Source organism: Notamacropus eugenii, chromosome 6 (assembly GCF_028372415.1).
Source record: "Notamacropus eugenii isolate mMacEug1 chromosome 6, mMacEug1.pri_v2, whole genome shotgun sequence".
Lineage (NCBI taxonomy): Eukaryota > Metazoa > Chordata > Mammalia > Diprotodontia > Macropodidae > Notamacropus > Notamacropus eugenii.
In genome coordinates this window covers 204,161,621-204,187,467 of record NC_092877.1, presented here as the reverse complement: position 1 = coordinate 204,187,467, position 25,847 = coordinate 204,161,621, and the positions used below count along the sequence as shown (strand labels likewise).

General features: G+C 35.0%; 1 protein-coding gene across 2 annotated transcripts in view; it reads right to left on the bottom strand.

Moving 5' to 3' along the window:
* Nucleotides 1-25,847, bottom strand: part of GCC2 (GRIP and coiled-coil domain containing 2) — a 52,504-nt gene that overhangs the window by 4,330 nt on the left and 22,327 nt on the right. For both annotated transcript variants that reach the window (XM_072621807.1, XM_072621809.1), the window contains 11 exons: nt 25,015-25,179; nt 23,069-23,173; nt 22,262-22,424; nt 20,450-20,550; nt 20,283-20,360; nt 19,384-19,521; nt 13,359-13,480; nt 8,609-8,785; nt 4,596-4,813; nt 1,892-2,086; nt 636-775 (listed from right to left, as the gene is read on the bottom strand). In XM_072621807.1, the coding sequence (XP_072477908.1) occupies nt 636-775; nt 1,892-2,086; nt 4,596-4,813; nt 8,609-8,785; nt 13,359-13,480; nt 19,384-19,521; nt 20,283-20,360; nt 20,450-20,550; nt 22,262-22,424; nt 23,069-23,173; nt 25,015-25,179 (1,602 nt within the window). The remainder of the gene's footprint in view (nt 1-635; nt 776-1,891; nt 2,087-4,595; nt 4,814-8,608; nt 8,786-13,358; nt 13,481-19,383; nt 19,522-20,282; nt 20,361-20,449; nt 20,551-22,261; nt 22,425-23,068; nt 23,174-25,014; nt 25,180-25,847) is intronic.

Here is a 25,847-nt window from a genome sequence, read left to right as displayed (position 1 = left end):
CTCAAAATCTTTCCATGCCTTTCTACTGAGCAAAGTTCAAATGCTCCTACCTGGCATTCAGTGCTTTCCACAATTTGAGAGCATGTTCTCTTTCAGTCTTAACTGATTACGCAGCTAAAACCAGGTTCATTACTACTGTATTCATTGCATGCCTAAGACAACCTTCCACTTCTCTCCTGTGTGAGAATTCTTACACATGCTTTAAAACTTGACCCCAGTGCCATCTTATCCTTAAGTGTTCTTTGATCTGTGGGTGGATAAAAATATCCCACCTTGGATTGTACACAAAGGTGGTTGGTTTTGCAGTTCTCCAATGAACATATCATCCAATGTCATTACAGTTATTTATCTATGCTTTTTTGGTCCCCCTTTTAGAGGGTAGGCACAAGGGGAAGAGCAATATTGTCTCCTAAGGGTCCAGAACAACGGGCACACAGCAAAGGCCCAATTAATACTCTGATAGATGAACGTTTCTTGAATTTCAAGAACTTCATCCTTCATAATAGTTCTTTTATCCATAAAACATACAGCATAACTTTCTGTTGAAGATATGCTTAATGAACATGTCCTATAGAAGGAATGCTTACTTACAACTGTTTACAGTTTCCCTGGTGACTGGGTTTGGTTCGACTCACCTTTATTTGCTCCATAAGAATTGCATTGGTTGCTTCAGTCTCCCTAAGGAGGCTGTTCAAGTGGGCAGCACTCTTTGTGGTAGAATTGAGCTTCTGAACCAATTCTTCTTTGCTGAGTTCTTCATGCCACAATGGAGGCTCTGAAATTTTATTTTTTGAAGATTAATTTCCAAATGAAAATACCCTGAATCAGGAAATGGAGCATCTTATTTGAGGAACAGCAAGGAGGCCAGTATAACTGGATCACAGAAAATGGATGGTGGTGGTGGGGACAAGGAAGGAAAGGTGTTAAGAACACTGGAAAGGTAGGTGAGGGCCAGGTTGTGAAGGGCTTAGAAGGCCAAACAAGATTTTATCTATGATCTTTTGGATGACAGGGGAACACAGGAGTTTAGGAAACGGGACCGATGTGGTCACGTCTGCACTGATTACTATTTATGGGCTCTTGGTTAGCATCTAAAGTTTAGGGAAGAGAGATTCAACCTGCCTTGGTTGACAGCAAAAGACTCTAGAAGTCTTAGTACCCACTCCAGACAAATCCCAGGCAATTAACATTTGTGAAGACCAGCTGTGCACAAAGCACCAAAGAGGGTGGTACACCAAAATTAAAAAAATAGGATTAGATGACATTATCCGCTGAAAAGTGAAATAAATTTTCTAATCCAACACTCTTATTATGGAGAAGGAAACTGAGGCCTAGAAAGGTGAAGTCATAGATCCTCTCTGTGGCAGAACCTAGATCACAGGACTTAGACAATGAAAAATTAATTACTTTTAAGTGAGGAAATTGCCTTCATCAATGCAGAGAAGACCTTACTCAGGGCTCTTAAGAGAGTGTTTCTTGATAAGGTCGCCCAGCGAGTTCATGGTCAGCTCTCTACCCAGCAGGCCCTGCTGCCCTTTTTAATATTCCTTTTGAAATGTTTTACTTTTATCTATGCTGTTTATTTTATTTCTATAATTTAACACATTTCATCTATTATCATATTTACTCACCTTTTTATTTACGTATCACTTCTTCATGTGATAGTGCCCCTTTAGTACTGCCAATGAATTTGGATGCATCCACCTGGCTCAGATTTAGGAGAGGACCAAATCTCAAGCCACCCTCTACGTGAGGCTTACTATTTGCAATCAGGAAGGAGTGCAACAGCATTCCAAAAAGTACATCATGACTCCACAGAGGGGCCTCATCATTTAGAGTGGTGGTAGGAACTCTAAGTAAGGAAAATTATGTTTTAAAAAAAAGAACGTACCAAGCTTAGCTTCAGGAGAATTAAGAAGCTGTTCCAGAGATGGTGTATGGATACTGGCAGAAGACACAGACTCAGTGTCAGTTGTTTCCATGCCCTCTCCCTCCTCCCTGGTTACAGTGTGCATTTCAAGGAGGGGCAGGTCTGTGTTTCTCCTTTCACGAAGATTTTTCAATGGTTGATGTGAGGAAGCTGAATCTAATTAGATAAAATAAAACAAGAAGAATGGTATGTCTTTGAATCCATAAATGGAAAAAAAAAGATCAAAATACTCTTCATGATCTGATGAAAGCAATTCCAAATAAGTTTGTACATGCCTAAATGAAAAACCAGCAATGAAAATGAACTGATAATTGGGATAAATTCAAAGGTGGGAAAATTATTTGAAGTGTCAAGTGGTACAAAGAAGAAATTCCTAGCCTACTCTTAAAAACCAGAGATGAATATAATTCCTAATGACATAGAATCTTTTATCATTTAATCCATTTCTACAGGGACTGAAAGTTAATGCTTTCTAAACAGCTGGATGAGGTAAAATGATCTTCACAAAATTCTTAACACACAAATTTTTTGGTAACTCAAGGTAGAGGGTTATTACACTACTAAACACATTCATGAGTCTTAATTTCTCTACTCATCAACTCCTGCTCTCATTAATAAGGCAGTGGAGAAGAGTGTTATGTGTGAGGGGATGGGAGAAGAACAAGGTGATTAACTAAATTTCATATGATTGATGTTGAAGGAAAATAAAACATTGTTAAGAGCACTGCTTTGCGCTAGATAAACCTAGCCCCAAAGTGTGCTGCTTGCCTGCTTCCAAGATGCTGCAACAGTTTTTACTCGATTCAAAGGCTGTGTTTGAGTCTAGTCATCCCTTTTGGGCAGCAGAATCTAAATCTAACTAGTCATCTTGGTGAAGCTGAAGTCATAACAACCTTTTCTAGCTTATAGGGCTATGCTGAAGCTAGCAGTAGTATTAAAAAGCAAACCTGAAAACATTTTAAAAACCTATCCTGAAGATGTCACTTCTAAAGCTTAGGCTTTAACTTTTTTGTAATCAAAGGAAATTATCTATGAAGCTAATGCTTTGTGAAATGAGGTGTTTTGTCATTCTTCTGATCATAAAATATTTAAATCAGTTTGCTTAATGAACAGCAATAAAGAATGTTGTACAGTCCCCCAAAATACTAGGACCAAGTATCATTCTATGAGCAAGTTTATTTTTTTTAATATTTGATTTATTCATTTTAACTAATTTGTTTTCAGTTTTCTACAATCACTTCCATATAGCTTAGATTTCTCCCCACTCCCTCTCCCTCCTCTCTCCCTGAGATGGTGTGCAATCTTATATAGGTTCTACACATACATTCTTATTAAATACATTTTCACCTTAGTCATGCTGCACAGAAGAATTAAAATGAATGGGAGAAACCATAAAAAAAAAACTAAAACATGACACAACAGAAAATGGTCTGCTTCATTCTGCGATCCAATTCCACAGTTCTATCTCTGGATGTGGAAGGCATTTTGCCTCAAGAGTCTACTAGGAATTTTTTAGATCCTCACAATGCTATGAAGAGCTAAGTCTACCAGAAAAATTCCTTGCACACTGTGGTTGCTGCTGTGCACTGCTCCTTTCACTCAGTATCAGTTCATATAAGTCCTTCCAGACTTCTCTGATGTCTTCCTATTCATCATTCCTTATAGTGCAATAGCATTCCATTATATTGATATACCACAACTTGTTCAGTCATTCCCCAATTGATAGGCATCCCCTTGATTTCCAGTTTTTGGCCACTACAAAGAGAGCTGCTATAAACATTTTTGTACATGTAGGACTCTTTTCCATTTTTATGATCTCTCTGGGATATAGTCCTAGAAGTGATATTGCTGGGTCAAAGGGTATGCACATTTTTGTAGCCCTTTGGGCATAGTTCCAAATTGCTCTCCAGAGTGGTTGGATCAGCTCACAGCTCCACCAACAATGAATTAGTGTTCCAACTCTGTCACATCTTCTCCAACATTTATCATCATATCCTGTTTTGTCATGGTAGTCAATCTGATAGGTGGGATGTGGTACTTCAGAGTTGTTTTAATTTGCATCTCTCTAATCACTAGTGATTTAAAGCATTTTTTCTTATGACTATAGAGAGCTTTAATTTCTTCCACTGAAAACTGCCTGTTCGTATCCTTTGACTATTTATCAATTGGGCAATGACTTGTATTCTTGTAAATTTGACTCAGTTCTCTATACATTTTAGAAATGAGGCCTTTATCATGGACACTAGTTGCAAAAATCCTTTCCCAGTTTTCTGCCTCCCTCCTAATCTTGGTTGCATTGGGGTTGTTTGTGCAAACTTTTCTATTTAACGTAATCAAAATAATCCATTTTGCACTTCATAACGTTCTCTATCTCAAAAGGAAATATGACTCTAAAAGGTTGCGTTGGATGAAAATATGACTAAAGATTCAGATGTCAGTGGATAATTTAGGCTAAGTTAAAGATATTTATGATCTATTCTTAAAACTTCTGAGTGACTTAATGAAAAACTTCTAAGTTGATTTAATGAAGAGCAATCACTGCAAACATTTATGAATAGGAAGATTTCAGCATGGCATTTCTTATGGTAATATGGAAAATGGTGAAAGTCAAAAAAAAAAAAAAGAGACCATCAAAAAGTTACTACTTTCATGAATTCATACATACTTCTGGTAGTAGGGTCACTCTTAAGTTGGAAATACTGAGCTTCCACTTTGGAAAGTTGCTGCTGCAGTGTCTCCATGGTCTTCCTGTGCTCTTCCTGTAAATGCCTCACTTGATCCCGGAAGTTATTTCGGAGTGTTTCATTCTGGGATGTTAGCTGATTCACAGTCTGTGCATGCTCTGACTTCATCATCATGTTCTCTGACTGCACTGAACAGAGCCTGAAGGATGAATAAAGTTTATTTCCTAAAACTATTTAACTTTACTTGCTGCTTCTTTAGGGATTGGTGGGAGAACAAAAAAAAACCTGTTCCTCTGTGGAAATTAGGGTATACACTCAGTATGACAAAAACGCCTTTCTAAAAATCTCAATTTTACATTTCTTTGAAAACTGTCATTGCCGCATGCTGCTGCTCTCAATTTGGAATGCTAGACATCTGCTTCTCTGAGTAAGTCTTAAAATGTTAAAAAATATACAAGATATTTTAATACCATTTTATTTCTTCTTTGTAGGGCATGGCTATATTAATATCAATCACTTTCCAATCTCACTTAAAACACAATCCAATTCCCAAAGTATAATTCAAAATTACTGAGGGCAAGCTTTCTCATTTTCTTTTAGAATCACATCAATAATTATATAAGAGTATGAATGATATTTTCCCCTCATTATTCATGTATTTTGCATGAACATTTTTAAAGGGAACTGCAGGTGATATAATACATTTAGCACTGGACTTGGAGTCAGGAAAACCCAAGTTCAAATCCTGAGTAAGACACTTTCAGCTATGTGACTTTAGGTGAATCACTTAACCTCTGCCTAACTCATCTCTGAAATGGGGATAAAAATAGTACCTCTCTCATAGGGCTGCAGTGAAGATCAAATGAAATGACATATGTAAAGCTTTTTGATATACAAATGGTAGCTGTTATTATAGTTATAACATTTACTAAAAGCTGATCAAATAGGTCTTCCTAGAATTAAGTTAATCATATGGTGAACCTTGATAAAAACTGACTAATTTAGAAGATTAAAACTGATGGAATTTCTCTAAATATTCATATTACTGGAATCAAATTAAAGTGTGCTCACATGCTTATTAATAAAAGCTGCTTAATGAAGAATAGTTCATCCTTCTCTTAACTTGATGTACTATACTATCACTGCAGTAGGACAGTGGAGAGTCTGTACTAGGAGCCTAATGACCAGGTTTTAGTTCCAGATCTACTACTTAGTAGCTAAGTAACTTCGGGTAACTTCATATTTCTTGACTTTAATTTGTCACTGGTAAAAATACGATATAATTTTTTCAAAGGTTGTTGCAAAGCTCAAAGAATGTATATAAAATACTTCATAAATCATAAAGTATTTTATAAATATAAGCTACTGTTGGCTTCCTTATAACATCTCAAAATTATTTAAACAGTTCTACCTATTCTCACAAAATCTTTTACATGAGATATTATGGTTATAATAAAATTAAAATAATATTACAATAAAGTTACAGAACAGGTGGGGATTCTGCATTGATTGAGGTAGTTTCCTTATTGAGAAAGCTCTGTATCAAGAAATCATTGGTCTGATTAAAAAAATGTATTAATGTGACAAACTGAGGTTATAAAAATGAACTGGTTTTCTTTTTCATATTTAGAAGATATTTGAATCTCTTTTTCTTGAAAGAAAAATACATTTGCCAGACTTAAAATTTCTTTTCTTCTTTTTTTGGACAGGATCAGTATACTGACAGAAAAGTGAAATGCAATAAATACAGTTTAGTAAAGCAATTGAAAAAGTCTTCTTGTGCAAAGAAGAGATATAAAGGGACTAGATCAGAGGTTTAACTATTCTGGTTAAGTCTATGACTCAATCTCAAAATAATATTTCTAAATGCATGCAATAAAATATGAGATAAAGGAAATCAATTAGACTGAAATACAGTTATCACAATATTTAAAACTTGTTCATGGAACCCCAGTTAAGAATCTCTGGACTTGGTACTAAAATTAGGTAATTTGGAACTGCTTGAATGACCAGACCAAAACAGTCTTCACCGATGATGGTTCAATGCTGTTGAATAGATAGATATATGATGGGTTTATCAAAATGCAGATGATACAACGCTGCAAAGGAGAGCTAATACTGGATTACTGAATCAGGATGCAAGAAGGCCTTCCAATGCTGGACTGAAAAGAATAAGATGAAATCTAGTAGGGATACCATAAAGTCTTACTACATTTGACTTCAAAATATCGCCTGATTTGTGGAACTTTATGAGTCAACAGTGTAAAATGGTAGTCAAGAAAGCTAATGCAGTTTTTGGCTACGTTAAGAGGCATAATCTTCCCAAACTAGTGATCAAAGCAACAGTAATTCCACTTTGCCCCAGTCAGGCCACATCTGGAACACTATTCACTTCTGAACACATTTATAAAGGACAATGGTAAAGCAAAAACAATGCTGAAAAGCCTCAAGATGATGCCATTTCGTAAGTCAGCCGACAGAGAGCTGGACTTAGGAAATATTGGGTTCCAGTTTTTCTTTAACACTTACTAGATATGTGACCCCAGAAAAATAATTGCACCTCTTTGGGCCTCATTTTTCCTCATGTGTAAAAGGAGAGGGAACTGAACACATTACATAAGGTACCTTTTAGCTCTAAATCTACATGATCCTATGAATTCGGGCCATTTAGCCTGAAAAGGAGAAGAGTATAGGATGGATGTTACCAAGAAGCAAATATAAGCTTGATGTCAGTAAAAACTTGCTAACAATTTTAAAGCTACGCCAAAGTAGGATGAGAGACAATAGGTTTCCCTCACTGGAAGTCATTAAGCAAAGGCTATATGAATACAAGTATTACATGTAGTGAATTCTTCCTAAGCTAGGTGTAGGACAACACAGTCCTTGTGACTCTGAAATTCTGTGTGATACCTGTACACTGCTTACTTCGGTGTATGTATCTATTATGGGATTAGCTGACTTAGCTGACACTGAAGTCCTTGCTCGAGTTGAACTGCCAAGTATTCAAACTATGCTTCAGAGAACACAACTCCAATGGGCTGTCCACGTTGTTCAAATGCAGAATATACGTTTGCCAAAAAGACTGTTTTATGGAGAACTCACATGGGGCAGGCGATCACATGGTGGCCATAGGAAGCGATACAAGGATACTCTCAAGAACTTTGGATTTGATTGTGCAACATAGGAGACACTGGCACAGGACTGCTCAGCTTGGTGTGCCCACATCAGAAAGGGTGCTGTGCTCTTTGAGCAAAGCAGAATTGAGACAGCACAAAGTAAATGCAGGATGCGCAAATTTGGGATAACCACCCCAAATAGTCACATGGACTATCTGTGCCCAACCTGTGGTAGAGCATTCCGAGTTTGTATTAGTCTGATCAGCCACAGATGGACACACTGAAATTTCACTTCATCATGGTGATGTCAACTGAAATTAAACATTTTAAAGATGATAGACTTCAAGTTCTAGGAGGGGAAAGCCTGTACCTTTTCCAAACTTTGATCTCAAATGCCTAGTCCAGCTCTATAAAAAAACCACAACTTCTTATTAAGGTCTGCTGAATAAGTGATTTAATGGAAAGCCCCAGGACTTAAATTCAAATTCTGACTCTGCCAAATTTTGACTTACTGCCTGTGTGAACTCTGGAATCTCATTGTGCGTTTCAGTGTTATCATCTTATCATCATTTAGGTGAGCTCTAAAGCTCCTTCCAGTTCTAGACCTGTAATCTTAATTGAATGGATAACCTTCAAATATATAAATAAAATATTAATGAGCTTGATTTATAGTAGCATAATTTCTAACAGTAAATTATACTGACAAACCACCAACTTGTTATAGTTCTTATTTCACATCATTTTCTTAGAAATGGCAAACCACTTTGGTATCTTTGCCAAGAACATCCCAAATGGGGTCAACGAAGAGTTGGAAACGACTGAAAATGACTGCATGACACATTAAGTCAAAAGAACATATTAGTACCCCCCAAACATACTTCTCTCTGAGTTCTGCCTCCTTCGCGACCGTCTCCTGAAGCATCTTGTTGTGCCTTTCCAATAAAGTGTCGTGTTCAGACTGTAACACTTGAAGTTCAGATGCACTGGTCTGAAAATTATTCTGGGTATCTTGCAATTTCATCTTAAGTTGGTCTATCATCATTTCTAGATGTTGTCTGGAGGGAAAAACAGGAGGAAATCTGACTTTGAAATATATTTTAATTTCCACAATTCAACAAATAGGTAAGCTGTTCAGTTATATCATCAGGAGATAGTATACAGTCAGAGACAGATGTCACAATGGAGAACTTTATTGACATTTTGGTGTCCACACCAGGCAATTTGGGGCGTACAAGATATCCCTGAGTAAACATATTTTACATCAGAATGGAATTCAACAATTGAATAGCACCAAAGAATTTATTTGAAGTAACACAATTGTGCCACGAGTGAAATATGACATGGCTCTAAAGTTTGTGGAGGACAAGCTGGAGTACTGTCCAGTAGAAGAAAGAATGGTATGTTAAGAAAAGCTAAAAGTAAAAGAATAAGCATAAATAGTTTCTGCTTTGTTAAATTCTACCTTCAGAAAAGGCTGTGTGCATATAAATCAATAAATAAGAAAATGGTTAAGCAAGAAAAAATTCAACACAACTATGGCTTTCTGACCTTAGAATTCAGAGATATTTTGGAATGAAACAAAAAAACCCAAACCAAGTATTCTTAGAGTCAGATGAAAACTCAGTTAGTTAAATTCTTTAACAGTCATATTTCATGACTTTTACAAGTGATAAGTTAGTGGCCATCATTCATTAGTCTGCATTCTCTGTCAACAGGTTTCAAAATAAGAAGTTCCCAAGTTATAAATACACAAACATTCCAGGATATTTGATCTGACTTAGAACAGTGAGGTTCTGATGGGAAAATTTTTTTGAATGCTGAATCTTTAGTTATAAAAACAAAAACATGCATCAAAAGAATTCCTGAATCATCTTTTGCTCCATTTTTTTTGGGTAGTCCAAAAAAGTGATCTGGAAGTGCTTAAACCACACATTATTTCAATATGGTAATTGAGATGTACATAAAGACTAATAGTTATACACGAAAATGTATTTCTTGACCAAAATTCAGTTTTCAATTTTAAATGATTTTAAATATTTATGGAAATCAACTCAATCATTTCTCAATATGCATAAAAATGATGTTTTTAAACATTCACAATTTGAAAGATCAGTCTCAGAAAAATGCCAATGTTTGTATTTTTAATAAAAACAGATGCAACAAGCTTAACATAAAGTGCAGGCCTGCACAACTTGCAGCTGCCTGCAGCAGGGCAAAGGATTTCCTCGACATACAAGGATGTTCTCCATGGTTTTTGAGGGCTCCCTGAAATACTTGGGCATGCTGCAAGCAGAATGTGCTATAAGCTGCCTGCAGGCTGCGAGTGCTGTAGGCCTGACACAGCCATTTAACAAAGTAATAGAGTACGTCATGTATTCACCAGAGACACCTAACTGTTCACGCAGCTAGCTTTTTCCCTTTATTCCCTGCCTGAAATTCGATATAGCACCTTAACTGATCAAGTTTCTCCTTTTGTCCTTAGTAGGCAATGAAACCAAAGCTACAATTTCTCAATGGTCTGACTGTGGACTCCACTTTCCCCCAAAGTTAGATTATGTGAAATTTGAGTATGACCCAGAACATACATAAGCTTAGTATTCCTTCAAAGAAATTTCATTTTAGGGGTACAGCCTGTATTTGGAGATGTCCTTACATTTTTCACCAATATGTGTTAGAATTTTAAAAAGAAAAGTATTTTTATTATGAACTTAAACACTAAAAAAAGGAACAAAAAGAGAAAATACTCTATGAAAGTACAAATCCCCATTTTGTATCGCTTGTTTTAAAATATACATATATGTATATATTTTAAAAAGCTAGCATTAACTGCCAACACCCTTCCAATTAAAAACTGAGAAAAGACCCATACACATAGTTAAGCTCCAAGTGATCATGAACTAGACATAAAAGGTCACATCACAAAGAAGGAGCAAAGAAAAAGTTACCTTTCAGACATATGAAAAGGGGAAGAATTCCTGACCAAAACAAGTAATAGAAGGGACAATTCTGATGATATAAAATTTAAAATATTTTGCACAAATATGTCTAATGTACTAAAAATTAGAAGAGAAACAAGTAACCAAGAAAAAAACTGCAACAAGTTTCTTTGATAAAGATCTCATAGTCAGAGTATACAAAGAACTGATTTAAATTTATAAGACGGCCTTTCCCCAATAGATAAATGGTAAAAGGACATAAGCAGAAAGCTTTCAGAGGAAGACATCCAGGTTATTAGTAATCATTATGAAAAAATGCTCTACACATCATTAAAAGTTAGAAAAATAAAAATCTGGATAACTTTGAGTTTCTACCTTCTACCTACCTATCAGAATAGAAAGATGAAAAGAGGAAATTTACAAATGCTGGGGGTACATTAGTGCTCTGTTATAGTGGAGCTAATAAACTGGTTCAATCATTTTGGAAAGGAATTTGGAACTCTGCCAACAAAGCTACTAAACTTCCTAAACAAATTAATTTTTAGTTTACAACATTCAATTCCACAAGCTTTTGAGTTCCAAATTTTCTCCCCCTCCCCAACATGACATGCAATCATATACAGGTTGTCTATACACATTCACATTAAACATATTTTCACACTACTCATGTTGCAAAGAAGAATTAGAAGCAATGGAATGAACTATGAGAAAATAGAAGCAAAACAAGAGAGAGAGCCGATAGTACGCTTCAATCTGCATGCAGACTCTGGATGAGGATAGCAAAAAGTTACTAAACTTCTGACCCAGCTATATCACAACTAGTACGTCAACACCCCAAAGAAACGGGCAAAGTATCTCTAAATATGCAAATATAACAACTCTTTTCCTGGTTGTCACAAATTGGAAACAAAAGGGATTTTCTCTCATTGAGGAATGGCTAAACAAAAATACTGTGCCAGAGGAAATAATGAAGTAGATAATTTCAGAAAAAAAAAATGGGAAGACCTTTATGAACAGATGCAAAGTGGAAAAAAATATATACTGGTAACATCATAGGAAAAAACAAACTATGAAAGACTTTAGAATTCTGATCAACGCATTCTGGAAGAATGAATCCAGATCATGCCATTCACCTCTTGACATGGATAAAGAGTATTTTTGAACATGGCTCATGTGGAATTTGTTTTTACCAGACTATGTAGATATGTTGAGAGGGATGTGTTTTTTAGGTTTTGTTTCTTTTTTAAAGTTTACTTAATGGGGGTAGTAAAAGGGGAAGGGGATAAATAGGACGGACAGATGAATTTTAAAATATTTATAATTTGAAAATAAAAACAATTATTTTATAAATTATTTTATAAAGAAACTAATTTCTTAACGGATTTTTTGATCATTATTAAGTCTGGTGTGAACTTCAAGGTTTTGCTGTAGTAGGTATGTGTCTGTCTGTCTCCCTTTCAGATAGCTATCTTATAATACCACTCTCAAATATCCAAATATACCTGTGATCTCTTTGTTTGGGAGTTCCCTCCAAAGATGGAGACAGAAAACTATCCATTCCTACCTTGCTCTTCTCCATGTTTTCCTAATAGTTGCCACAGGCCAGGCCTAGGAGGTGAGTGGGTGGGCTGGCTATAAGTTTTCTTGCTTTCTCCTGACATTGTTAATAAACTAGTGGGTCATCATGGATGTCAATCTGTCAACTCTTGCTACTTCACTAGACCATCTTTTCTTTTATCCTGTCAAACAATCCCCTGCTGATATTCTCTAGTCCTATTCTCCTTCTTCAAAGCTCTTACTGGTTCTATGCAGTAGCCTGCTTACACCCATCATGTGCCTCTCTATTGCCCTCTGTGTGAAACTCATCTTTGGAGGTAGTGGTATTTCATGTTTCTCTGACGTGTAGCAATATTAGTAAAATGTTAGTATTGAAAAGACAGGCCTCACTGCTTTCATGGGAAGCTTGGAGTCAGTAAATATTCTCCGTAATTTCAGTAGACTATACAATGTTTTGGGTTTTGAAGAAAATTAGTACAATGTCCGTCATCTCTAATAAGAAATATTAAAAAAAACCCTCACCATCCAGAGGGAATCCTTCAACCTGGACTTCCATTGCAGTGGTGAATACCTATGATGAGCATATATTGCCTTGTTTTACATCTTGCCTGACGTTAATGATAAGAGGGTAATTTTTGTTTGTTTTCCATTAATTTATGATTGATCTCGATATATGGACAGGAGGACACCTTATTGTAAAGGTATGTTATGTTCTACCAATGACTCAATTTTTTTTCCATTATCACAAAACAATGAACACAAAAGATTCTTATATTGTCTCTATTTTTCATTTAATTGTGAGATGGTAAAAATGTGGTCCATGGTGAGGACCACTTATGAAAGCTACCTTGTTGCTTATGAATACTCATTGAGGATGCCCTCGATTAATCTAAAATGTACTATATAAAACTTCAAAATAAAAAGAAACATATTGTTCAAAAGAACCTTGTTTATCCCTTCTATTTTAGAATTTGACTTACATACTTGGAAAGAGGAAATGGATATTTTGTTAAATGTTAATTCATTTGGTCATACTTTCTTAAATTGGAAGGCTTTTATGTAACATTTCATTTCTTATTTTGTTTCTCTTTGTTGATAGCAATTACTTTCATAGCAAAAATGAAAAAAAAATTACCTTTCTTGTTTTGTTCCTTCTGTTTCACTGTGAGACAAAGATTTATTTTTTTGTTGTTTTAAAACATTATGAACTCGGACTTTGTAGCTCTCAAATTCAGAGGTAATGGCAGCTTGCTCAGCCTATAACATTTAAAAAGAAACACATTTTAGTCTCAAATACAACATATCAGCTTCTTTTGTATTGAAGGGATTTATGTACAAAGAGAAAAAACTTATATGAGGTAGGGTGCAGGCAGGAAAAGAAATGCTCTTATCCTCTGAATCAATTTTTATGAAGTTCTAATGCAAGATTTATGTTGGGCTTTCATTTTCTTAAGCTTATAAAAGACACACGTTCTCTGAAAGAGGGGTTTGTGTCTTCTTACGATGCCTTTGACTCTTTTAACCTCTTTGGGCTTAAGTTGCACCATCTATAAAATACACGGGTTGATGGAGATGATTTCTAAGGTTCCTTCCAGTGCTAACATTCTATGTTTCACACAAGAAACTTAATTTAATATTTATATAGGCTTAATTTACATTTATAACATCTTATGTTATATGTTTACATTATCATATTATATAATGTAAATATTGTATATTTATTTATTAAGCCTATATTTGTATAAGCTTAATACATTATTTTTCAGTCTTCAGGATTTTACTGAGATTATTCAATGTTGCCACAATGCTTATATGGGAAGCAGAGTAGTGTAGCAGACAGAGAGCCAGCTTTGGCATAAGAAGTCCTAGGTTCAAGCTTTACTGATGATGTTCTGTCTGTCAAACTTAACAATCTCTAAGTTAGGAAGCTTTCTAAGATTATGAATTACAGACCAGGTACTGATTTGCATTAGTAGAGGGAGTTTCCTCACTAGGAATTCCTACCAATGAAATCACAGGTTCAATCCAAACAATTCAATGTTATTACTATACTTCTTTTCCAGAGAAATAAATTAGAATACTGGGAAATTAAGCAATTTGTTATAGAATACAGAGAGGGATAATGGATGAGAAATAATTACAATAATAATTTAATTCCCAGAACACACTAGCTTAAGTCAAGTCAAGAAGGATTAAGTGACTTGCATGTCCCATACACTGGTGTTAAGTATACTGGACATAAAAAGAAGGGAAAAATTTCCTTAAGGAACTCACAACTTAATGAAAGAGACAACAAAGGACCATGTACAAATAAGATATATAAATGCAAATTGGAGAAAATCTCAGAAAGAATGTACTAATGTTAAAGATGACAGAGAAAGGCTTCTTGCAGAAATTAAGAGATCAAGCATTCTGTGTAAGGGAGAGTATGGAGGCCAACATCACTGGATTACAGAGTATGTGGAAGGAAGTAAACGGTAAGAAACTGAAAAGACAGCAAAGGGCCTAGTAATGAAATCAAACAGAAGATCTTGTATTTGATGCTGAAAATCAGAGGCAGCTACTGGAGTTTACTGAATGTTAGGGAGAGGTGACAGACACATCTGTGTTGTAGGAAGATGATTCTGATAATAGGTGGAAGAATGGAATGAAAGGGTAGAGACTTGAGGCAGGGAAATCAGTCATGAGGCTACTGCAATAGTGCCAGTCTGAGGTGAGGAAGGCCTGCAGCAGCAGGGTGGCAGCAGTGTCAGAAGAGAGAAGGTATGAAGGTAAATGAAAGATTTTATGAAGGTAGAACAGACAGGACTTGGCAACAGATACTGGTGGGGAAATGGGGAGAGTGAGGAATCAAGGAGAATCCTGGTTGAAATCTCCAGTGATTGGGAGGATGGTGGCACCTCTGACAGTAATAGGGAAATTAAGTAAAGGGGAGAGTTTTGGAGGAAAGATATCTAGTTCAGTTTTGGGTATGCTGAGTTTAAGATGTCTAGTCTAGGAGATATCCAGTTCAAGATACCAACAGGCAGTTGAAGATGTGAGGCTAGAGATCAGGAGAGAGGGTAGGGCTGGAAAAAATAGTCTGAGAATCATCTGCATAGAGAAGATAAATTGAACACATGAGAGCTGATGATATTACCAAGCAAAATCCTACAAAAAGAGAAAGGAAGAGGGTCCAGAATAGAGGCTTGGAGGACATTCAGTTAGTGGGTGTTGTTCAGATGAAGATCTAGCAAGAAATATGAAGAAGTAATCAGATAGATGGAAAGAGAATGAAGAGTGAGCAGGATCATGATAATGTAGAGAGAATAAAGTAAAAATAAATAATAAAGAATAAGAGAAAAGAGGATAATTAGCAGAGTCAATGGCACAGATAGGTCAAGGGATGAGAAAATGCTGCCTGTCAATTTGTTAATTTGTCAATTAAGAGAGCACTGGTAAGCTTGAAGAAAACAATTTCAGTTAAATGATGAAGTCAGAAACAGACTGTGGTTAGAAAGAGAGAGGAAAGGAAGTGTAGAGATGGACTGTAGGTCTTCTTAAGAAGTTTAGTCACAAAAAGGAGGTGATATATAGGATAATAGCTCCTGGAGATGGATAGATTATATGAGGCTTTTTTGAAGATGAGGGAGATATAACTGTGTTTGCATCAGGGAACCAGCCATTAGTTAAGAGGAGAATAAAAATAAGTGAGAGGGGGATAACTGAGGTGGTGATATGCTAGAGAAAATGGAATGGATATACAATGGGTTTGTCTTAGTAAGACAAACTTGTTTTTTCCTGTGAGACAGTAGTGAAGGAGATTAGTGAGGGAAGACATTTGAATGAAGGGAGATGAGGAGGGGATAAAAAGGGATCTCTCAGGAAATGGCTTCCATTTTTCAATGAAATACGAGGCAAGGTTCTCAGTTAAAAGATTGGGCAGGGAGGAGGGTGAGCAACAGAAGATGTGAGGAGAGATGAAAAGGTCTGGAAAAGTTGAGGTGTTAAAGAGGACAGTAAATAAATTTGGAAGGTTTAAAAGGATTTTCTTGCCAGTGAGGGCCCAATTGTGATTATATAACAAAAATATGTAGTGGATCCCAAGGGAAACATTGCAAATTTTTAGTCCACAGATATAACCTTTGTATGGAATTAATGATAGCTCACTCCTTTGGGTACTATTTGAGCAGTAGCTGTATCTATATCTGAATATTATAGAATCAGTTTTTTTGAACTAAAAGATTAACATGTGCTACTTTCACCCTAACAAGTAATGAACTCTAAATACCCCAATTCCAACTCCTATTTTGCAAATATTTAACAATCAGAATCACTGAACAGTTTTTAAAAGTGGTAAAACTATTACAAATGGCAACAGCAAAAGAAGGCTCAAGTAGAAAATGGCACAGAGGTGTTATATGTTTCTATTTAAATAATTTGATTCTTCACAGTCACTTGCATGGACCTATTATCTAAGTATCAGTTCATATTTGGGCTGCATTTGAGTCATTTGGTATTTTTCTAAAATAGCCCAAAGACGATGAGAAAAACTTATTCACTAGTTTTCACCTATAAAAATGCATTCACATTAGGCCTTCTGTGTTTTGAAAAGACTTCTAAATAAACTGTTGTCATGAAATGTAAATTGGTTTACCTATTTTTTTCAACAAAAAGAGATTATAAGCTTTTTTGCTCCTGTAAAAGATTATTATAAAGGAAGGAAAGAGATGAAAAACAACAAATGTAACAGAAAATGACTTGGTTTTATTTTATGCTTGTTAGAAATCACTCTAAAGGAAATACATTTCTTTCAAATTGCTGGCACTAACAAGACTTTTTTTTGACCAGACTTGTGACCTATCCAGGATGGAGAACTCCCTGGACTAAAGAACAAAAGTGTAGAAGCTCCCTAATATAGATCTCAAAGTTACAGTCTTTATTACAGTTGTATGAAACATGAAAGTTAAGTATTTTAGACAGTTTCATAGCACTTTAACTGCTTCTCAGATAAATATTTGGCAATCAGCAGGGATCTAAGAATGAGAAGAAATTAACTAACCATTAAGCATTTATTTAGTATTTATTTACTATGTGGGAGATGTGATGATCCTTCATTTGAAAAGATCAAACATTACTCCTGCTCCTTTTTGAGGTTCCTCATTGATTATGTATTGCAGTTGGCTCACAACCTAACCTTGAGCCCTTTTATTTATTTATTTTTATTCCTTGTATCTCAGAAGGTATTTTATTTTTTAAAAAAAATATTAATTTGGTCCCACATGTACAAAAATATTTATAGCAGCACTCTTTGTGGTGGCCCAAAACTGGAAATCAAGGGGATATTCATCAACTGGGGAATGGCTGAATAAATTATGGTGTATGAATGTAATGGAACACTATTAAGCTATAAGAAATGATAAACAGAAAGACTTCAGAAAGGCCTGAAAAGATTTATATGATCTGATGCTGAGTGAAAGGAGCAGAACCAGAAGAGCTCTGTGCACAGCAATGACCACAGTGTGCAAGAGCTTTTTCTGGCAGACTTGGTACTTCATTGCAATGCAAGAACTTAAAACAATCCCCAGTGGTCTTTTAAGGCAAAATGCCTTACACATCCAGAGAAAGAACTATGGAATTCAATCACAGAATGTAACAGATCGTTTTCTTTTGTATTATGTTTTGGTTTGTTATATGATTTCTTCCATTCATTTTAATTCTTCTACATAGCATGACTATGGTGAAAATGTACTTAATAGGGACATATGTGTAGAACCTATATAAAATTGTATGCTGTCTCAGGGAGAGAGGGGTAAGGTAGGGAGGAGGGAGGGGGGAAAAGTCTAAGTTATGTAGTAGTGATAATAGAACACTGAAAATAAATAAAATTAATAAAAAACAAAGAAAAAATATTAATTCATGTTTAGTTTTCAATATTCATTTCCATAAGATTCTGAATTCTAAATTTTCACCCTTTTTTTCCCTACAATCTGATATAGTGAGCCCTTCCATTGTCTCACTATATGATGTTCAAGAAAGGGAAAGATACTTTAAAGGAGTAACCCTTGATGGTTCATTTTTCAAAGGCATAAGTCTGCTTCTGAAAAAAGTAATTGCTAAGTATTACTCAGTCTTGACAGTTCGTTTGTGGGGAGGGTTATAGCTTTATATTGAGTGCCTGTAATATTATGATTATTATCACTTTTATCTAATTATTCAGTTATGTTTAAGATCTAATGGTGGTAGTGTGAATAGCTGAGTTTGTGTCAATGGAAGTGTAGCAGTGGGGACCTGAGAACGCTGGTGGTAAGCAGGAGAACTGCATTTTCCTCTTCCTCAACAGGGTTGACCCTAGTACCTGAAGAGAGTTTGAAATGTACCTCCCTTTTGCCTTAATATATACATGTTCATGGTTGATTCTCCCATTAGATTGCATGCTTTTTACTTTCTCCATATCTCCAGCACTTAGCACAGTGCCAAGAACACGACAGACATTTAATAAATACTTGTTGAATGATTAATATTGAAATATGTTTCATAATCTATATCCAATTGCTTACCATCTCAGGGAAGGGGGGAAGAGAGGGAGGGAAAGAATTTGGAATTCAAAATGAAAAAAAAGTGAATGTTAAAATTTGTCTTTACGTATAATTGGGAAAAAATAAAATACCATTAAAAAAGATCAAAACAAATTCATTTATCTTACTTAAATGTTTCTATCATTTTTTGAACAATCTTTGGGATTCAACAATTTCGCATCACAGCTAAGGTTAAATGCAAAACTACTGTTGTTCTTTATGTCTTCTGACTTTCCTTTTTAAATTTACAATAATGGACACTTTGGTCAACTAGGGCACTATGATCCTTTACTTTTTAAGGGACTGAAGTGTGAAAGAGTGAGTCCACTTCAAGGACACAATGAAGGATTTTCCTTTCATACATTTTTGCTATAGAACCTTAACGGGTGTGCCGTTAGAATAACTATGATCATTAATAATAATGGAAAATAAGTTTTGAAGAACAAAAATTGATGTGTTTATTAGATTCCATTTAGGGTTATTTTAAGGTTTCTTTAGGCCACTTGGTGCCACACCAAAAGGTAAGGAAATTCATCTGAGCAATTATGAAACAACAGAGAACAAATACTGTGTAGCAAGTCAATTCTATTTTGTATAAAGTACCTTAGCTGTGTTGCATTCTTCTTGTAGAACTGTGATTTTCTGTTGGCAAGAACTCAGACTGCGCTGGTGTTGCTCTACAGAACTCCTCAGATGTTCCTGGATTTTGTGTTTCTCTGATGTTACTTCAGCTAACTGAATCTGAAAAAAATATTCCTTTTTCAAAACACTGGTATTAAATCAATTTCTCATTGATTAAAATGACTGATTCAATCATCAAGGCATTCAGAAAACTTTTTTAAAAAACAAGCTATAGTTATAAAAAAGATGAATCTTAAACTACATGACATTTAAATACTTCATTTAAAAAGTATATAAAATGTAAATTAAAAATTAGCTATTCATTACTAATAAGGAATCTCAGCCAAGAAGAAATAAACTTTCCAGGAGAATAAGTACTAGTTAAATAGATAAAAACTGGCTGCCTAGGTATGGATGTTACATTTTAATATTCACCTCAAACATCAAAAAACTGTCAGTTTGTTTTTAAAACTTATGATTAAATTAAATTTTAGCCTGTGGGGCCTCAGTCTCCAAGACTACAGCAGCAAGGCAGAGGACCTCTTGTGGTTTGTTACTGCTATCACCTGCATCCTCTCTGAGTTGTAGTTTCTTCACCTTGAAGCTTAAACTGTAATAAAGGATTTAATTTTCTTTCACTCCTGTTCTGGTACTGAAAACTATGTAGCTTCTCAAAAGCTTTCTTTAATGGGGATATCTCAATTCTTTGTAAGCAGTATATTTACAACCTAACTGTAAGCAACTATTCACTGATACAACTGCAAGACATTTAAAACAATCTACACATTGAAGAATCTTGCTTAATAAATGTGACTATTTAGGAACATGCACAAGTCACCTTACTTTCCAATAAAAAAATTTATTATTTAAATGAACCTTACTTTATAGACTTCAACTTGCTGCTGGCTTGCTTCGAGTTCACCTTTTAAAGATGACTGAAGTATTAGTTGGTTGGTTTCCTGAAGAGTGAAAGTTTTGGTAAATTAGTGAAGAGTTAACATATGGGTTAAGAAGACTATTAAAGTACAAAGTCAAGAAATTGACATACTGCTTGTTTTGAATCTGCTAGTTCTTTTTTGGTTTTTACTAGAAGTTGCTTAATCCTGGTATTTTTATCCTCAGCTTGTTGTACTGAAGACTGAAGTGAACCTAGTATTAAAAAAAAAAGTTTTAGAAATCAAAAATAAAGAGCATTTTGTGAGTTACTTAAATTGAACTTTAGTTTAAAATTAAAGGGATGATTCGCTATGAAACCAATTACAACTTTGAAAGACAAAATATTTCTTAAGTTCTGAAACGCTCCTAAGAAGCACAGAAATTAAACTGTTACTAATGAGTCAGGCAGAGGCCACCACACTTATTGGATGCTTCCCTTCTGCAGCTTTTCTATTTTATCGCTATAATTGCTCAGTGACTATATCTTTGGATGTAATTAACTTTATGAAGCCATGTTCACATGTTTAGAATGACTTAGGCTCCCCAAATATATGGAACGTATATAGTGGCACTCTATCTAACAAACATGAAGGGTATAGTCATTCGTCCTTTACAATTCAGATTCTATGTTATGCAAATGTAACTTAAGATGTACTGCTGCTTTCCAATTGTAGGACCGTAGGAGATTGTAGGAGACCTTTCATCTCCTTCCTCTTCCCACTTCGACCACTTTAAGTACAGGACACTTCATCTCATGTTTGATTTAGTGTAATAGTTTTTTCAAACATCTTTTCTGTTTTCACTATCTCTCTCTGCTTATTATCTACCATCATATAACTATTCCTAAAAGTGATTTCATTTCTGGACTAGATGATTTCTAAGGTCTCAGTTCTCTCAAACTCTACTACTAATCATATAATTTTTTTTTCTGCTCAAAAACCTTTAAAGGTTTAAAACTCCCAATTACCTATAAAACAAAAACCAAATTCCTCATACTGGCATTCAAGACCCTCTATAGTCTGACCTAACCAAGCATACTTTCCCACTCATTTCTCATACTTATCTCAACTCATTTCCCGTTACTACTTCTTAGTATGAACTCTGTACATTCCAGCCAAATCAGTCCTCTCCACAATGTCTTTCAAACACAGTGTTCACTTCTTCCTCTAAACCTTTAACTATACCGTACTCTCTTTACTTTCCAGTTCAAGACCCACCTTCTGTGTGTGAAGGTCTCAAACATCCCAATACATTCTTATCTCTCCAATTCTTTGGGCCCCTACATCACATACTTTCAGCATTACTCAGTTTAGCTTTGATCATATTCTGCTCTGCGTTGTAATTTACTTTTTCACTAATGCAGGTCTTGTGTCTCTAGCTGTACTTCAAGTTCCTTAATTCACATGTATCATTTCTTCTATCTTTCATAGTATATGTTACACACATAGTAGGCAAACATCCATGTGTGAGTAATCTTTAATCTCCCATTCCTCAAGCAAGGTGACATTCTGAAAACTGAATCAATAAATAAAATCATAGAATTATAGAGTTAAAGAGGGATTCCAGTAATTTATTTCAACTATTAACCTAAGAATGAATCTAATTTATAAAATCCTGACAAGCAGTTATCTAGCCTCCATCTGATTCTAGTGATGGAGGATCCCAAGGCAGACCAACGCATTCCAGGGAACTCTAAGTATTAGGAAGCTTTGCCTACAAAGAGATAAAACTGTTTTCATTTCCACCCACTGGCTGACAGGACAGAACTTGGATCAACAGTTTAATACTTCTCCCACTTGACAGCTTTCAAATATCTGAAGAGAGCTGTCAAGTTCCTCTTAGGTCTTCTTCAGGTTTAACATGTCTTTCCAACATCACTTTCAAGTTATAAGTAAAGAGAAAAGTGAGTTTACATTTTACTCACTCATTTCCTCCTGTAGGGTTTCTTGTTTTTGCTTATAAATTTTAATTTCTTGTTCTAAATCTTCAATTCTGCTGTTTTTATCAGTAATTTTTTGATTCAGTTCTTTCACTAAACGTTCATAATCAGCTATTTCCATGTCCATCAATGTAGTTTGCTGAGCATCCTGCATATTTTGTATATAGAAGATCCACACAAAATTCCAAATCAGTTCAAAATTGTTTTAATTTTTAAAAAAAATTATCAGTAGAGAACATAAAACCCCTTCAATAAAAGAGGAATTATTTTATATATCGATGCCTGAACCAAAGGCTTATCTAATTTTATCCAATGCTTTTCTTAGATTTATTCTAGTTTTGCTTTTTTACATGCACAAAATAATTTTCCCCTAAATATTTCTCTTTATTAGTAAATTCTGTCACTCTTATTGGGTTTTCCATTCTTATTTATATTTTTGCAAATATAGATAAGTTAAATGTTTACAATTTGAAAATTGATAATAAAGTTTTTCCCCTTCATTATAATTGTTCACAAAAAGAAAAAATTAACAAGATTTCTATGCAGTCTAACAAATGTGTGAAGTTATATAAGATTTCAAAATAGGTAAAATTATAAAAGGGGCAGGATTCTTATAGGAAGGTTCTACACTTTCAGAGTATGTATGAATTCTATCATTTTTATGAGGGTACTATTTTAAAAATGACTAACTTTACACAACACAATAATTTAAAAACTTAACAGAGCTTCTAGAATATTTCTTTGGTACTGTGAACATTTGGCTTACAAAATTTAACTAAATGGGCAATTTACCTTCCTAACCATCTCTAACTCTTGCATGGTTTTCTGAAGATGTTTCTTCTCTTTCTGAAGTTGCACCTGAAGCTCTTCAAGCTCCTTTAAAGTATTAGTATGCTCCTAAAAATCAGAACAAAACCATTAAAAAATCATGTGCAACAAGGATACCCAAATGAAGTTACCTCATGGTAAACAGGACTGGTGATTTACTTCCAGATGGAGAAACTCCCTCTACTAACACAGGCTGGCACTTTTTCTGTAACACATAGCTAATATGTCCTGGCTCCAAAGCCAGTTCTATCCACTGTACCATACGCTGGCTCTACCTTATGACACTTTATACAAATCTCCTGATTTATGTTTAATCTAAATTTGGTGAATATCATAGCCAGCTCCTTAATTTCTTACTGTCAGCTATAAAAAAATCAGATGATCCCTTATGTGAAAATCAAGTTGGCAAATATTCAAGATGTAATGAAAGTCATTTTATACCTGCTGATCATTTTCTCAGTCTTTCTTTTATTTAAGTAATATCATGAATAAACCTTTAGCTCACAACACAAGAGTCAGAGAATCTTAAAACCAGAAGAGAACAAGTTCAGAGGTCATCTAGTCCAAAGCTTAATTTATACATTATTCTCTTCAACAATGTCATTGACAAATTTGAATGGCTCTAATAATAGGGACTGTAATATTTTAAGAAGTCTGTTCCATTTTTGGATACCTCTAATTACTGCAAAGTTCTATCTAATTCTCTCACTCTAGAGCTTTAAAGAATATAGACTGTCTCTTGGAGACGTGATGGATCTTCAAATATTTAAAAAGACAACTATCAGGTCTAAGCTCCCTTTACCTGCACTATATAATTTCAGAGGTTATATTAGATTTTTATGGTTGACATATTATACTACTGACTCAAATTTGTCTTGCACATTTTTTTGCTCATGAATTGTTATCTTTCCAAATCTCCCCCAATCTTGCACTAGTGCAGCTAAGTTTTTGAACCTGGGTGGACTTTACATTTATTACTAATAATTTTTATTATTTGGTTTGGTCAGTCGTTCCAACTTGTCAAGACATTTGTTGTATTCCAGTTCTGTCATGTAAAACAGCTTTCCTTCCACACTTCTGTGTCTTTGGAACATTTTTTGAAGATATATACCAATTAATGCCATCATTTAAAATCACTGCAAAAAAACTGAACAAAAAAGGTGACGAAGAGGACCCTGCAGCATGCCACTAGAGGTCTCCAGGATAATATGTAGTGATCCAAAATCATTATTATGTAAGCAAACTTGTTTAACCACTTACTGATCCAATTCACAGTAAATCCCGTATTTCTTCATCTTGTCCACAAGGATACAAAACATTACTTCACCTTTTTAGGCTTATTATACATTACTCTTCTTCATGAACTTTATCATCTAATGGACTAGCCTTATTGCTCTTCCTCATACAAGCTATTCCATTTCCCATCTCTGTGCCTTTGCACAGGCTGTTCCCAAGGTCTGAAATTCACTCTCTCCTCACCATCACTTATAATTCTTAGTTTCCTTCAAAGCTCAGATCAAGTATCACCTTCTACATGAGGACTTTCCTGATTCTACCCAGCTGCTAATGCCTTCCATGGTCCTAAGTCACCTTAAATCTATTCTTGTATATCCTTATTCACACACATATATCTTCCTCAGTAAAAATAAGATCTTTAGCACTTATATAAGCTCTGTGAGAATAAGATCCATTTAATTATTGTCTTTGTATCCTCAGTACTTGGCATACAGTAGGTGATTAATAAATGCTTGTTGATTAACTGAACATCATAATTGCTAAGTGTTTATTGAATTGAAAGGGACCTAAGAGACTGTCAAATATCTTACTGAAATCCAAGGCTACTGTGTCTATGGAATTCCCTTAATTTACCAATGTAAAATGAGAATAACAAAATATAAATGGACAATTACCTTCATCTTTTGCTCTTTCTGAAGTTTTTCAGTTTCCAATTCTTTGTCCACCATGACCTTGGCTTTTTGGATTTCCAGAATCTGGGTTTCTAACAACTTGGCATTAGACTGTAGAGTTTCAATACGAGCTAGGAGATCTTCGTTATCAGAGCTCAGCTTGTCACACTAAAATGACAAATTATTTGGTACTCTGAATAAAGAAGTATTTCTTTAAAATATGATGTTGCCTAAGGAAAGACAAAGTGGCCCAAGCTGTACATGGAGCAGGTCAAAGCTTCTTTGCTGAACAGCAGCAGGACCAGGCTTGTGAATGACTGTTGCACTTCAAGTTTGAACAAGCTTGGAAGACCTAGTCCCTACTTTCCTTCCCCCCAAAAAAGTGACACTGGAAACAGGAAGGGGAGAGAAATGATTAGAAGCTTGAAAAGTAAAATCACTCCACTTTAAGGCCAAAATTTCATAACCAATTCTCAAGTATAAAATATAATAAAGCATAATCATAAAAATGTCACTGCTGTTACTGACATAAATTTTTTTTAACCATATATCACGAACAGAGAATGGGGGTTACCATAAATCCTACAAGTGACCAAATATGCCAGAAGAATTAGCATGGTACAACGAAAACTGGATCTGGAGTTAGAGGAAGAACTAGGATCAAATCTGACTTCTGTCACTACCTGCCTGACCTTGGGAAAGTAAGTTATTTAATCTCTCTGGGCCTCAGTTTCCTCATCTGCAAAATGAGGGGGAGAATTAGATGATTTTTCACATTTCCTTCCAGTCTTAATCTATGATTCTATGAAAAAACAAGAAATAACAACAAGATAAAA